The sequence below is a fragment of the Diceros bicornis genome, chromosome 26, assembly GCF_020826845.1.
Source record: "Diceros bicornis minor isolate mBicDic1 chromosome 26, mDicBic1.mat.cur, whole genome shotgun sequence".
Taxonomy (NCBI): domain Eukaryota; kingdom Metazoa; phylum Chordata; class Mammalia; order Perissodactyla; family Rhinocerotidae; genus Diceros; species Diceros bicornis.
This window is the reverse complement of record NC_080765.1, coordinates 2,946,657-2,959,570: the sequence shown is the minus strand read 5'-3', so window position 1 is coordinate 2,959,570 and position 12,914 is coordinate 2,946,657. Positions and strand designations below refer to the sequence as shown.

Here is a 12,914-nt window from a genome sequence, read left to right as displayed (position 1 = left end):
TGTCTCGTGTGTGGCCCAGCATCTAGCCCAGAGCACGGGCTCAATCAGGACTTGTGGGATGAGTGACAGAATGAACCAGAACCTAGATCAGAGTGAAGAGCACACAAGGAGGGGCCAATCCTGAGTCAGGAAAGAAGCAGCCCTTCTCTTTTGAAGCTGGAGGGACAGAAGGACAGCTGGGTACCTTCAAAGTGGGGGAGGGAGAGGGAAGCAGGATGCTGAGGGAGTTACTGCATGGTGTAAGAAGGAAGGCACGTGCTGGGAGTCAGGCACCAGGTGTGAGAGTGGGACAGTTGTTGACAGAAAGCGGAATTGGCTGGGGCAGCAAGGACTGTTATGGGGTGCTAAGGCTAGAGAGCATGAGTTAATAGTGATGCCAGTTGTGAGTCCTTCTCCGGGGAGATTGGCAGCTGGTCCTAAGCACGGAGCGTGTGACGAAGATGCAGGCTCACCAAGTTTAACAGCAGTGTAGTGGAAGGACAGGCAAGAGTGGCGAGGGCATGGGAGGAGGGGACCAGGTCACCGTAACGTCCAGACTGAGGGAGGAAGTACATACGGCCAGAAGGAGGCAATAAGGAATTGGCCAGCTCTGAGACAGGAGCAGGAGTGGGGGCCAGAGAGCAGGAGAGGACCTCACAGACAGAGGGCTGGGTGTCAAGCCAGAGGGTGAGGTGCTGGAGTGGAGGATTTCTGCCTTCAGAGCCTAAAGTATTAGCACTGGGGTTTAGAACCCCCCGATGGACTGGCCGCCCATCAATCTGTGCCCATCTCCACCTGAGGCTCTGCCCTGTGTTCCATCCACTCTCGACAGACCGCACTGGGGAAGAGGGAATGATACAGATACTCAGCAAGATTAATGATACAAAACAATTTCTCCTGACTTTGGGGTGCATGATGTAATATTTTCCCAACTTCAGGTTTATTTTACTAATTATGTTTTGCTAAAGCTAGTATGAGAATGGGTTTGCCTTCCCTGAACTCACAGTAGCGGCTTTGGGAAATGGCCACAGGACAGGGGGAAGCCTGGGTAGGATTCAGAATGTTCCGGGGATGAGCAAATGCCTGCGTCTTGTGGATGGCTGGGAGCGGACTGTTCTCACATGCTCGGTGTCACTGTGCCACAGGAGAGTATTTTTAAAAGAATGTTCCGGGGCACAGATTGTTAGGGAGGACTCTCTCCTGGCTCCCAGGGATGGGTGGAGCCTTTGCCTCCAGTGATGGGGAATGGATGTTCTTTGCTGTGAGCCATTCTAGGGGTCTGTGTGTGGAGGCGCCATATGAGTACATGCCGTACCAGCAGAATCCGGCCTTCCACTGCCTGAGCTCAGTGGAGACAGCTTGCTTGATGGCAGCTTCATTGGCTCGTGAGCTCTTGAGGTGCCCAGTTCTAACATCCTTCCTCTGCCTCCCTTCCAGAATCCCAGGTTCCCAGGCAACCTTCAGATGAGTGACCGGCAGCTGGATGAGGCTGGAGAGAGTGATGTTAACAACTTGTGAGTGGCCATCGTCATGCTCTGGACCCAGTGGGGAAGAAAGCCTTTGTAGATGCTGTCACTTCCAGTTAGGGTCACAGAGGGCCTGATGGCAGGGGCAGTGGCTGGGGTGGGAACTCAAGTCCCTGGGTGACTTGGCCTCGGGGCCACCTGCTGCTGGTGCCTCATCCAGAACCCTTCCAGGCTGTCGCACACTCCGGGGCTCTCTTCTCCGTGTTACCCTCCACCCTCCCAATCCAGCGTGGTACCTGCCCTCTCCCATTGCCACTGTCACTGTTGAATTCACCCTGCTTGATCTTCAAATGGGGGGGCAATAATTGGAGCTGGTGTGTGCGTGCACGCGCGTGTGCATTGGGGCTGGAGGCAGCAGCATAGAGCACGGGGGAAGGGACAGGGGAAGCATTGGCCTTAGGCTATGGAGTTTAAGACCTCTGTCCTCTTGGGCCCAGTTTCCAGCTAACAGTGGAGATGTTCGACTACCTGGAGTGCGAACTTAACCTCTTCCAGACTGGTGAGTCTCTCCGTCCCATCTGGCCCAGGCCCTCATGGGAACTGCCTCATTCCCAGCCTTGTTCCCTGCTTGGACCAGCCAGCCTAGCCCCGCTTTCCCTACAAGTTGTGCAGCACAGGGCCAGGAAAATGGAGATATCCACACCCTGTCTCTGCTCTCTCCATCCCTCATGCCGGGAGGGGCTGAAGTTCCTGGACGTTTTCCAAGTCAGTGATTTCATATCTGAGCAGACAGACCACTGCTGCCCTGCTGGCCTCTCCAGAGTCCAAGGACAAGTCCAACCTCTGACAGCCCTGTGGTGGCCCAGCCCTGTCTGCTCCAGCTGGGCTGGCACTCAGGGTGGATTTCTGCTCAGCAGGAAGGGCTCCGATCGGCTGTTTGGTCAGCAGCGGGGGGAGACAGCTGATTGAGTTGGGTTGTTACCCAAGTCCACGTGAGAAGCCCACGAAGTCCTGTTCTGCTAGCGGGGCAGTTGGCCGCTCTTCTGGGCCCCCTTCTGCCGAGAGTTCTGGTGCCTCTGGGCTGTCAGCCCCTAACACTTCCCAGCAAGACTTGGGAAGGAGGCAGCCAGTTCCCCTCTCTCCTGTGCCCTCTCTTTCCCACCTTCCCTGCTTGGCTCCCTCTTCTTTCCCTGGGGAACGGAAGAGCTAGTTTTCTAAGATTCAACATGTTCCACGACGAGTGTCCAACTCCACAGAAGAGTACGTTCCAAACTGCGAGCTTTCATGCAGAAGCTAGGCAACCTTCTCAGCATGTGGACAGGCAGGGCCTGCTCCCGGCGCTTTGATTCCCTCATGAAGGACAGAGACTGTCTCGCCCTAAATTTCACCTTCCTTCGGCATGCTCATCTGTGCCGCAGACACTCTCAACCAGGCTGTTGTGACCCTGCGCTGTACCAGGCCTGTGACCGGGCGGCACATTCCTTCCTGCTTGACCCATTAGTTCAGTGCAGGATGTAGTCAGAGAAACAGCAGAAATAGAAACCGTGGTTTGTGGGAGAAATAAGGTATTCAGCCTATTAGCAACCTATTTGAGCAGGGAGAAGTCCTGCTCAAAACAAATGTCAGTGGAGAAGTCAAAACAACACTCAAAATACAGCCCCTGCCCTGAGGCATTCCCAGCCAGGTAGGAGAAATGGTGTGGACGCATTTTTTTTAAATGCATTGGAAATGTTTGCGTAAAAGTGTGCGAACAACTGCATGTTGTGTGCTAATTTTTAGTTATTTAGCTCTGGGTGGAAAGGGCCTATGTGGATAATTCAGAATTCATTGACATTCAGCTTGGAACGTGCTGGATTTGAATGCAGGTCTAAGTGATACACTAGGAATTGTCATCCTTGGGAGAGTCCTGTCTAGAAGTTGCCACTCCGCTGACCCAAGCTCTCTGCCAGCAGTTCTGGCCTCCTCGGAGCCTGCCTGCCACTGCTGCAGTGGGTGGGAAGCAAGTCAAATGTTTCAGCTTTTGCAGGGTCCCTTCCAGCCCTGACAGACTGGGAGTGGAGTGAGCAGAGATGTGATAACACCCCACAGGACTTGAGGAGGCCAGGAGAACGTGTATGCTACAATGCAGGCGAATGCCCCGCCCTAGTGGCCAGCTCAGTCATCCTTTTGGCTCCCACATCCAGTGATACCTGGCTGCTTTGATATGCGTTGATCGCTTGTATTGTTACCGCTAGACGCTGAGCTCCTCCTCCAGAGCAGGACCCATGCCCTGCTCATCTTTGAAGGCCCTCTCCTCTAGCCCAGTGCCTGGAATAGAGCAATGCTCAACAGAAAAATTCAAGTAAGCTTGCTTTAGATAAGCACCAGTGAAGACACAAGAGGTGATACTTAGAGTTTTCTCGAGGAGAGCTACCCCAAGTCTTTGCACAAACCCCTACATGGTTAAATGGCAGTGGCTTTCACATTCCTGGGCAGGCGTTGATTTGGAATGAAGAGCCCTCTGCTGCATGTCTCCCCAGCTCCCCTCCCTGTCCCCAGTCACCTACTGCGTGCCACCAAAATCAAGAGAAGTGGCTTTGGAAGAAGTCTCTCTAGCTTCTGAGTCCTAGTCTGTGACCTGCAGGGTTCCAACCGATACCCCAGAAGGGTGCCACTTGTTTTCAACGGCGGGAAACATGGGCAAATTAGTTAACATTTATTTTGAGCACTTGCAGTGGTTCTCACAGTGGGGTCCTTGGACCAGCAGCATCAGCATCACCTGAGAACTTGAAATGCAAATTCTCACTTCCCACCCCAGACCTACTGAATCAGACTCTCTGGAGGTAGGGCCCAGCCATGTGTGTTCTAATAAGGCCCCCGGGTCTGCACTGTTCAGTATGGTAGCCGCTAGCCACGTGTGACTATTTAAATTAATTACAATTAAATAACATTAAAAAATCAGCTCCTCAGTTACACTAGCTGTATTTCAGGCGCTCAGTAGCCACATGTGGCTAGCGTATAGGACAGCCCGTATAGAACACTTCCGTCATCACAGAATTCTACCAGACAGTCCTCCCGGCAGTTCTGATGCATGCTCAAGTTTGATAACCACTGAGCTAGGAAATATAGTTTTCAACCCTGGCTGCATATTAGAATCAGCTGGGGGGCTTTTGAAACCTACCAATGCCCCAACCCTACCCCAGACCAAATAAAGCAATGCGGGGGTGTGGAGGGGGAGTTGCAGGCAGACAGTAGTTTTCAAATTTCCCCAGTTGGTTCTAATCAATCTCAAAGCCAAAGTTGAGACCCACTGCGCAATGCTATGTACTTTGCATGACATTCTCATGCAGTTCTTACAAGGTCTTTATGAGGTATGTGATATTAGAAGCATCTACACTTTACAGAAATACAGAGAGGTTGAGTAACTTGTCCACAGTCACACTGCACTGGATGTTACCGCATGCTGGGGGGTATTCCTGGACAGCAGAGGGCAGGCCGGGAGAGGAGCAGTCTGTGATTCCTTGCCAGAGTGGAGCCTGAGGAAGCCAGTAGACTTGGGGATGGCCGCCTTGCAGTGACAGCTGCTTTTAATTTGTGTCAAGAAGAACAGCTGCCTTTTAATTAGAATAGCTTGGGATTTTTTTCCGGCTGCCAGACTAAGCCAGTTAACAGGGATTAGTGCAGTCAGGGAAGGGCGAGCACAGCGGCTCTAGACTGCTCCAGGGCAGTCCCAGTCACTGAGGGCCTGAGGGGGAAGTTGCCGGCCACCTGCAGAGTCTGCAGAGGCGGTGGGCAGCCACTGCAGGCAGGAAATCAGCCCTGGCCGGTGGTGTGCGCTGAGGGGCCACGGCCAGGCATCGAGCTGCTTGGTTTAGGAGCAAGGGGCAGGGGGCAGAGGGTACTGTGGAGGGGTCTCTGGAGCTCGGGGGAGTGGAAGGCAATGCTTCCATTGACCGGCCCCCCCAAGGCCCTCCATCAGCCTTTGACCCTGATGGCTTGTCTTCCTCCCAGCCCCTCACCCTGGCCCTCGCAGGCTCTCCAATCGTCCCCCTGGGGCTCCTGTATGTCCCTCTTCTGGTGTCCCAACAGCCCTGCGGCCGGCCAGCAGGACGCCAAGGCTGACTTATTCCCTTCTTCGTGTTCCGACCAACGCTTGCTATTTTCCCCCCATATTAGCTATTGCACCACCAGGTCAGGCGCTGCTCAGCGTCAGGTTACCGTCCGACTGAGTTCATGCGAGAGGAGTGGGGCTGCGGTAGCTATCTCAACAGCCCCTTCAACCCTGAAATTGAGTCCTGTAAAACTGAGGGCTTCCCTTGAACAATAGCCCATCTCCCCATTAAATCAGAAACTCTGAAAGATGATGTGTTCTGTCTTTCTGACCAGACTGGGGGCAGGGACCATGAAGCTCCTCAAAGACAGGAAGGAAGGGATTCTCCTCATTCTAGGCCCTCCCCCAGGTTGTGAGTACATCCCTTCTTTCCGGGCTTCCTCTAGAGGTAGAGCAGAGTTCAGCTGTTAGGACACATGGAGCATCTTGGCCAACAGGAGCACAGGCTCCTGCTCTGGCTGCTGCTGACCACGTGGGCTCTGTCTTTTACCTCGCCACCTCTCAGCAAAACCACTTCTTGGCTCTCTGACCACCTTCAGGTCACTTCCCTTCAGTTCCCTCACCTGTATGGCGGGGACACCTTTACCCATCCCATGGGAGTGTCGTAGGGTTAAATGCATTCAATGAGACAGTGTGTGCACAGACTAGGTCCTCGGCGGCTGTTAGACCCCTGCCTTCTGCCCCTCTGAGAAGGCCACCTTCATCTCCTAGCTCTGCTGCCTCTCTCCGCCTTTTATTCCCTAGTGTTCAACTCCCTGGACATGTCCCGCTCCGTGTCAGTAACGACAGCTGGGCAGTGCCGCCTCGCCCCGCTGATCCAGGTCATATTGGACTGCAGCCACCTCTATGATTACACCGTCAAGCTGCTCTTCAAACTCCACTCCTGTGAGTACCCCTGACAGGGCCAAGTCCTTTCCGTGAGCTTCTGGCCAGAGGGAGGGTCACAGCCTGAGGCTGTCCCTGGAGAAATACAGCTCCATTCAGTGCCCTGTCTGCTTCTGTTCCAAAAGACCCTGGAGCGACTTTAGAAGAGCAGGGTGTCAGCTTTGGTGTGCCCCGTGAGTGCCTGGCTTGCCATAGTGATGTCCCAGGATGTCCCCTCCCTCCACTACTGGCTTTACCACATCTCCATCCATACACGTCATGTATTCTAGGAACCACACAAATGATAACAGACCTGGCCTAGACCACAGGAGCAAAGGCAGTGGTTTCCAAAATGTTCATCATCACAGTCTCTTTGTACAAATGGAATTTTGTGGAGAAATATAAAATATAAAACAGAAGCTGCTCAGGTAAATGGAGGGCCATCCCTTACTAGCTACAGATCCCCGGGATGCTTTCGTACAATATATATCGGAAACTACTGGTTTTGCAGAAGTTCTCATACTTTTGTGTGCTTCTTGTTTGAAATGGTGTGTGTGGATCCTGCAGGGTCCACGTTAGTCTGTCTGGTGGGTTCAGGGTCTGCATTGTTAAACCATGTGCTAATTTAGAATCTAGGTTGTTCCTGGGCCACTCTGAGGTGGCCACCGTGAAGGACATACACATGCAAAGTGTGTGGATGGTGGAAAACCAAGAAAAGTCAAAGCATGAGTGGATCCTAGCAAGGTTTTATTTTAGAAGTCGAGGACAAGGGCTGCTCTGGAACTGTGGTCACTGACAAGGAGGAGATCTGGTTACTTAGACAGGACAGAGGAAGCAGCATCGCTCTGATTAATCCAGGAGGCTTTGTGGAAGGGAGACTGGAATTCGATGTTCAAGGGTTAGAAAGGCTTTGGAGCAGTGGGCGTGCCTGAAGAGAGCAGAGATCGGACTAAACCCCAAGAGAAGAAGGCAGGCGGTTGCTAGGAAGCTCTGAATAGATGAACCTGTAGTTGTTGCTGTGATGCTATGGAACCCAGTTGCCCACTACATCATTTCCACTTCCTTATGAAGTGGTGAGTTAGGAGAAGAGGCAAGTAATTAAGTATTTGGGTTTAAAGGCCAAGACCCGCGCAGACTGCCTCTGGGCCGGGGAACCACGTGGCTGGAGGAAAAGGGGGGAGGGACACTCCACACAGTATATACTTTTCTAAAAATAAATGTTTTATTTTATAACAGTTTTAGATCTACAGAAAAGTTGCAAAGATAGTTCAGAGAGTTCCCATATATCCCTGAACCCAGTTTCCCCTGTTGTTAACATCTTACATTAATATGATACATTTGTCACGACTAATGAACAAATTTTGATACATTATTGTGAATGGACGTCCATACTTTATTCAGATTCCCACAGTTTTTACCCAGTGTCCTTTTTCTGTCCCAGGAACCCATCCAGGGACCACATTACATTCAGTCATTTTGTCTCCTTAGGCTCCTCTTGGCTCTGACAGTTTCTCGAACTTTCCTTGTTTTTGAGGACCTTGACAGTTTGGAGGAGTCCTGGTCAGATATTTGTAGAATTGGAGTTTGTCCAATGTTTTTCTCGTGATTGGACTGGGGTTAAGGGTTCATAGGAGAAAGATCACTGAGGTAAAGCGCCATTGTCATCCGCTGTACCCTTTTGCCCTTTGGAATTATCACACCTTATGTGTGTCCTATTTATACCAAATGAATATTCGAAAATTACTAAAATTTAAATTTAAAAAATAAAAAGATCACTGAGTTGTGATCTATAGCTGAGATACACAGAATCACACAATCTGGGAGGTGAAAGGATGTCAGAGACCCTGCTCTGTAGGGGAGGAGGTTGGCCCTAAGAGGCCGCCACTCGTCCAGTGTCATAGAATTAGCAGTGACCAGGCAGACACTGGACCTAGATCCCCGAGTCTTAGTCCTGTAGTCTTTGCTTTCTGACAGGCATCCTCTTGGGCAGGCTCTGTGGATCTTTTCCAGAATAACGTCCACCCTGGGCCCCACCCAGTGCATACACCCCTGGGAGAGAACCACACCACCAGGACCTGCCATGGTCCATCCTGCTGCTTGGTCTGGTCACTGCTTCTTCTGTGGTCAGGGACACAGCTCCCAGCCCACTGTGCCCAGAATGGCTCGCACTCTGGGAGCAAACGGAAGGAAAGATTTGGAGGATCAGTGCCCCCAGACTCTGCTGGTCCCACTGGGCCACGTGGTTCCCAGTGCTAGGGCAGTTCTAGACCGGGAATGCCCCCCAACAGGGCTGGCCACAAGCCCCAGGAAGGATGGTCCCCCCCCTCCAGAGCCCTGCTGTGGCTTGCCTGCCCGCTGGTCCTCCTCTCCTTCTCATTCTTTTCCAATTTCCTCCAGGCCTCCCAGCTGACACCCTGCAAGGCCACCGGGACCGCTTCCTGGAGCAGTTCACAAAGTAAGTGGCTTACGTGATGGAAATGAAGGCAGACCAAGAAGTGCTATAAAATCGGTTAATCCCTGCGAGATCACTTGCTTTAAAATAATTGAAGGATGAGGATATCTGCATTTTAAGGCAATAAAGTGAAGGAAAATAACTAGGACAGCAGCAAACTCGGGCTGAGGAAGCTGTCAGTTCTCCACTAAATCCCACAGAAGCACCAGAAGGAGGTTTCATGGGTTCCTTCATCACCTGCTCTGTGCCCAGAGCTTCATCCTCTTTGCTTTTTCTTCTCCCTAATTTCTCTTGGTCTTACACCACGTACGTGCTAACAACTGCCAAATGTATCTCTCTCTAGCCGAACCTCACCTTCAAATCCCCATCTCTCATTGTCATTTGACATCTCTACCCCAAACTTAAATATCAGACTGAACTCTAAGTTTTCCTCAAAAAACCTTTCTCCCCAGTGTTTTCTATCTCCATAAATACTGCAACCATCCACTTAGGCCAGAGATCTGGAACTCACCGTTTTCCTCGTCCCCCATGTCCATCCATTAGCAGCTTCAGTTGATGCTCTACAGATGTATCTGGGCTCCAACCGTATCTCCATCTCTTCAGCTCCCACTGCTGCCTAACAGGACCCTCCAACATTGACAGGATGCCCGGGACTTCCACTCCTGCCTCCTACCGTCCTATCCTGACCCAGCAGCTAGAACAGCCTTGTAAAAACATAAATCCCTTGCTCAAGACCGTTTAATGTCTTCTGATTCCACTGAGAATAAATCCAAGCTCTTCTCTGAGGTCTACAAGGCCCTGCACAGTCTGGCGCCTGCCTGCCATGTCTGACCTCGTCTCCAGTGCTCATAGTGTTGCAGCCACACGGGGTCCCCTTCCAGTTCCTGGAGCCCACCCAGCACGTTCCTCCGTCAGGGCCTTCATGCTTGCTATTCCCTCTCTCTGGGCTCTTCTCTCAGCCTGGCTAGCTCCGGGTCGTCCTTGGTCACCTCCTCACGAAGGCAGTCTCTGGCCGCCTTATTGAAGTGGAGTCTTCTTCCCCATCTCCTATTCCTCCAACTCCAGCTCCCACCCCCGAATTGTCCATCACAGCACGCTATTTGTCTCCTTCATAGTTCTTAGCACAACTTTATATCTGTTTGACTGTCTTGTCCATTGTTATAACCCCAGCACCTGATACATAGCATGCAATTAAGCATATAGTGTTTATAAATATTTGAATGAATTAATGAGCTAATAAGCCAGCTATCTAGTCTAGAAGAGGAAGACCTTGTCTCACTAAGGGGTAAATTATTCTGGAGCATTTGGGAAAGAAAATGGGTGACTCGGTGAGAAGTACCGCTCATCTTTCAATTAAATGTGTCCAGGAAGAGGGGAAGGAGTGGAGCGAGAGACAGGAGAACCGAAGGAGCAAGAAGGCCTCGTGGCTTAGCACTGTCTGTTTTGACGCTCTCGTTTTTCCTGTTCATTTCTTCACCCTTGACAACAGGGAAAGCATAGCTCCCAAATCCCAAGCTTAGGCTTCTCTTGCTGGTCCCCAAGCAGCAATCAGGACAAATTCAGGGTCACACTAACCTCCTGGTTTCCTTGTTCCGTTTGAAAAGCCTCGTATGTTTATTCTAGAATAAATGACTTATTAAATCCTAGGAGACAGGCCCTGGGGCTGATTTCCTGGAACGTTGAATTCCAGTAGCTTGTGAAAGCAGTAAAGCCTGTTACTGTTGGCTCCAGCCCAGAAAGAGGGGGATGCGTGGTCAGGTGATTTTATTTCCTTTAATTTTTTCTAGCTTATGAAAACATCTCCCATGAGTAGCCGCCTGACTTTCTCTTCCACGTAGACATGGTGACTCTGAGGCCTCACTGTCCTCGAATTCAGAGAAAGCAGCAATGACGTCACAGGGACAGTCCTAAGTTGGCGTCTGAAGGGCTGTGATGAGACCCCAGGAGTTTAGTTTATTGGGCCGAGCTGGAGAAAATTCTGTGTTACAGAGGGTACTGAGATCCATGATCCTCTTTCATCTCAGAAAGTATGTCTGGTGCTCTCAGCTTTCTTGGCCTTCCATGTTTAGATTCAAAATAGAGACTTGAGGATGAAAAAAGGTTTTAGTTTCTTCGTTCCCATATTCATCCAAGATTAGGACACAGTATAGATAGATTGTTTTTCTCCAGCGAATACTTGTTGAGTAACTCTTCTATGCCTGCTCAGTCTCTGCCCTCTAGAAGCTTCTACAGTCATGGATTGCTTAATGATGGGGATACATTCTAAGAAATGCGTCGTTAGGTGCTTTCGTCGTTGTGCAAACATCATAGAGTGTTTGAAGGGGAACAAAGTTTACCACCCAAAAATGTGTCTCTTTAACATGAGGATTATTTTAGGCTGACTTTTTTTAAGAAAGAAAAGACTCAGCGTTCTTTTTTACCTCCCCCTTAACTGCCTAAAAGAGTTCATATAAAAAAACCTGTCTCTGGGTCCGGCCCAGTGCCATAGCGGTTGGGTTCGCGCGCTCCATTTCAGCGGCCCCGGGGTTCACCAGGTTGGATCCTGTGTGCAGATCTGTGCACCGTTTATCGAGCCGGGCTGAGGTGGCATCCCACATAGAGCCACTAGAAGGATGTACAGCTATGACATACAGCTATCTAGTGGGGCTTTGGGGAGAGAAAGGGAAAAAAGGAGGAAGACTGGCAATAAACGTTAGCTCAGGGCCAATCTTTCTAAAAAAAAAAAAAAATCCTGTGTCAGGAAGCGAGCTGTCACCTTAGCCTAACATGAACTAGATGGTAGTCAGGGAGGAACCTAGAAAAGCCTGTTGGGGCTCCTCTCTGTGTCTTCTGTTTCTGGGTGGCCAAGCACTTGTTTTCCAGACATTTGCTCCTTTTCGCCTAGCTGTGAACTGCCTTCTCTTTGAAGTCCCTGACTCTCCCCACCCTCCAACATCTTTTGTCTTTAGCTCTGAGAATGGTATTTAAGGTGAGGGTTTCAGCCATTTTGGCAAGTTACTCAGTTTTCCTGGGTTTTTCCCATTTAAACTTTTGTTTGCTTTTCTTCTGTTAATCTGTCTCATGTCAATTTAATTCTTAGACCAGCCAGAAGGACCTAGAAGGGTAGAGTAAAATGTCTCTTCCCCTACAGTTCTTAAACCTAGATGGTATAGTCTACTACACAGCTAGGCTACATGGTACTAATGTTATGGGACTGCCATCATAGATGCGATCCGTCATTGACCAAAGTGTTGTTATGCAGCACATGGCTATAGTCTAACTGGAGAGAGAACAAATAGCTCTAAAACATGGTGAATTCATTAAAAGGAGATCTCCCTTAGTACTTAAGTTCCCTTCCCTTTTCCTATGGTTAGTTGGTTTATTCTCGGAGAAAATAAATTTATTTTAATATCACCCTACACCAAACATTCCTAGGAAGATACGTTGCCAAAATGCAGCATATGTTCTACAATGATGCAGAAATTAGTTTTTGGATTATCTACTCACCCAAAGGATTTTGTAGTTTCAGTTACTCTTGCCTCACCACCAGATACGTGAGGACTGGCTGTAAACAGTCTGTCTTTGTAGCGTCATAATTGAATCCCAGCGCCATGGAGGCCATCTCCTTGACAGCCTGCGCCTTTAGGCTAGGCAGGCAGTAGGAAAAGTGGGTGGTTGCCCTGTCCCCTCCCCGGGGCTGGTGAAGGCTCCCAGCACCCCTCAGGCCCTTCTCCATCCCTAGGCTGAAAGATCTGTTCTACCGCTCCAGCAACCTACAGTACTTCAAGCGACTCATTCAGATCCCTCAGCTGCCTGAGGTAAGTGTGCCCCACCACACCCCAAGATCTGCTGAGTCCAGGCTGGCAGGCCCGGCAGGTAAGCACGGTTTGAGGATGTGTCTTGCCTCTTCAGAACCCACCTAACTTCCTACGAGCCTCTGCCCTGTCAGAACACATCAGCCCTGTGGTGGTGATCCCAGCCGAGGCCTCATCCCCTGACAACGAGCCAGTCTTAGAGAAGGATGACCTCGTGGACATGGATGCCTCCCAGCAGGTTAGGACCACTGGGAGAGAGACCTGGCCCT

At 50.6% G+C, this 12,914-nt stretch overlaps 1 protein-coding gene across 4 annotated transcripts in view; it reads left to right on the top strand.

The window, feature by feature from the left end:
* HIP1 (huntingtin interacting protein 1) overlaps positions 1-12,914 on the top strand; it is a 141,088-nt gene that overhangs the window by 107,466 nt on the left and 20,708 nt on the right. For 3 of the 4 annotated variants that reach the window (XM_058569014.1, XM_058569015.1, XM_058569016.1), the window contains exons 6-11: positions 1,417-1,493; positions 1,943-2,004; positions 6,280-6,420; positions 8,797-8,854; positions 12,573-12,648; positions 12,743-12,883. In XM_058569014.1, coding sequence (XP_058424997.1) covers positions 1,417-1,493; positions 1,943-2,004; positions 6,280-6,420; positions 8,797-8,854; positions 12,573-12,648; positions 12,743-12,883 — 555 coding nt within the window. Of the gene's footprint in view, positions 1-1,416; positions 1,494-1,942; positions 2,005-5,810; positions 5,888-6,279; positions 6,421-8,796; positions 8,855-12,572; positions 12,649-12,742; positions 12,884-12,914 lie in introns of those variants that run through there. The other variant, XM_058569017.1, reaches the window with a different exon arrangement.